The sequence below is a fragment of the Oratosquilla oratoria genome, chromosome 2, assembly GCF_046742065.1.
Source record: "Oratosquilla oratoria isolate Oo_2021 chromosome 2, ASM4674206v1, whole genome shotgun sequence".
Classification (NCBI taxonomy): domain Eukaryota; kingdom Metazoa; phylum Arthropoda; class Malacostraca; order Stomatopoda; family Squillidae; genus Oratosquilla; species Oratosquilla oratoria.
The window spans coordinates 50,260,012-50,262,511 of NC_134778.1; the positions used below are offsets into that span (position 1 = coordinate 50,260,012).

General features: G+C 38.8%; 1 protein-coding gene across 1 annotated transcript in view; it reads left to right on the plus strand.

The window, feature by feature from the left end:
* The window catches only part of LOC143038656 (fat-like cadherin-related tumor suppressor homolog), a gene marked incomplete at its 3' end in the record, with an annotated part of 278,347 nt that overhangs the window by 147,438 nt on the left and 128,409 nt on the right, over positions 1-2,500 (plus strand). Inside the window, 2 exon segments of the mRNA XM_076208162.1 lie at positions 875-1,626; positions 2,441-2,500. The exon segment at positions 2,441-2,500 is cut by the window's right edge and continues 90 nt beyond it. Of these exon segments, the coding sequence (XP_076064277.1) occupies positions 875-1,626; positions 2,441-2,500 (812 nt within the window).

Here is a 2,500-nt window from a genome sequence, read left to right on the forward strand (position 1 = left end):
AGGGGACATTCCTAAAAAAAGTATATATTTACAAAAGTGATTGAATTCTTACTCAGTGACTCAGAACTCAGATAATACTTTGCTGCAAAACATTTCGTTTTCGAATACGAAGCTAAAATGTCATTTGAAGACAGGAGTTGACTTTTGACACACACACGAAAAAAAATCGTCCAGTACGACTTCCGATAAGTTTCATCTCTAATATAAATATATAATCATTTGTAATTTTTTTAAGACTTAGCAGCAATTTTCATCTCTAATTGTCATTTTTTTTCCTGGTCGTCTTAATCAAATCTCTCTGTGTTATTACATTAATCTAGGGACTCTTGAATTCTTTATAAGCTCGTTTTTTTTTTTTTTTTTTTTTGTAATACTTTTCATTTCTGTAAATCAATTTGGACAATATTGATTCGAAGGTGGTCCATCCTGAAATGGAATGTAGCTTTTCATGCACCTTTGACATTCCATCTTTAAGATCAAGCAATTTTTTTAGGTATTACAGAAGTACAATTGTCTTTTTCGAATTTATTTTGTAGCATTAACCTAATTAGGTTGTGGTCATTAAATACAATGGCTTCCCCAATTTCTTCATCAGTTATCATATTTTTGTGGATAGTGATCAGTAGGTCGAGTATATCTCCTCGCAATACATGATTGTCATCGAGAAAGCCTGTTAAGCAACTACTACGCTGCCATACCTTAAAATATTCTTCTTCTTTATATTCTTCTTCCTTTCTTTTTTTTCTATTGCTTTTTTTTTTCTTCTGATCTTGAGAAATGAATCTCCGTTTTGATCTGTCTTTTGTTACTCGTAGACCTGAGGACAGTCAAACTAATTTTTTGGAAACTATTTTTTTTTTTTTTTTTCCTTCAGGTGCCATGAGAGTTGCGGGACGTCTTGACGAAGTTGCAGGAAAGACTGTCAGGCTGAGTGTCTGGGCCAATGACGACGGAGACCCCCGGCGAGAGTGTATTGTCCCCGCCTCCGTCACTATCAAGGTAACGCGGGTGAATCACTCGCCTCCGATCTTCACCAAACCCAACTACAAGACGAAGCTCCTCTTGCCCACTTTCAACGGAGTTCGAGTTCTCTGCGTCAACGCCACCGACCCAGACCGTACCAGAGAGCTCTCGAGGTCCATTCTAACAGGATCTGTCTCCTCTTCTGGGGACTCCAGGGACTCAGAAATGACGAGTCAATTCACCGAGCTCGAGTACGAATTAACCGCTGGCGACATGGAGGAGAAGTTTGAGATCGACACATCATCAGGATGTGTAACGGTCAAGGATCAGGTCAGCCTTAAGTCGAAATATAATCTGACGGTAATGGTGAACGATGGTGCTTTCTCCTCTGATACCAACATCGAAATCTCCGTCGAAGAGGCTCCACAGTCTTCTATCGTTTTCACTCAAGAGCAGTACTTCGCCAATGTCCTCGAGAACTCAACCAAGGAAATAAACGTGGTGGTTGTTGGCGTGAGGGGGACGCCCCTCGACCACCACATTGAATTCTCCATCCTGAATCCTTCGGACTACTTTACGATTAGACCTACGGCCGGAGTCATCAAGACTACAGGATTACCCTTCGACAGAGAGCTGAAGGATCACCACACACTTGTCGTGCAGGTGAGACACGATAAAAAGAAAAAATCTAATTGACCTATTCATCAATTTATTAACCGATTTATTCATTCATTTATGTATCTATTTATTTATTTATTTATCTATTTATTTATTTATTTATCTATTTATTTATATATTTGTTTGTGAAGGTGGAAATAGAGGTCACGGGTCTAGTTCCGAGTTTCTGAGTTTATTCCTGACCGGCATAAACTCAGAAACTCGGAACTAGACCCGTGACTTCTTTTTCCACCTTCATCAACTTGTCACAATGTATCAGCGTATATTTGTTTGTCTATTATTCTTATTTGGGCAGTATTGATCTCATAAAGTTTTGGTTATTTCATTTATGAAAACATGATTAGTTCTATTTTATTTTTCAAAAAAATATAATAATAAATTTCAACTGCCAATTTGTACTCGTCATAATATTTAGATTTGAATAGGAAAAAGCTAATTTACGACATCTGCATATTTCTATAGCATAATTGCAGTTAACAGTTATATGCCACACGTTAACTTTACTCTTTAGGTTAGAATTCATGTTATCCATCCCTCCCCCATATCCTCTTCCTTCTAATGCCGATCATATTCCTGATCGAAATTCTAATTCTGATTATAATTACATTTCCTTTCCACCGTTCCTTTTCCCTCTCATCCTTTTTCTTTTCCTCTTCTTCTTCCCCTACTACTACTCCTCCTCCTTCTCCTACTACTACTACTCCTACTTCTCCTTTTCCTTGTCCTCACCCTCCTCATTCGTTTTCTTTTCTTTCTCACACCTCTCCACCCCCTTCTTGTCCCCAATTCCGCCAAGAAGGCCCGGGAGGCAGAACGTCCGGAGTATGTGGCCCGGGTGATGGTCAACGTGGCCGTTCTT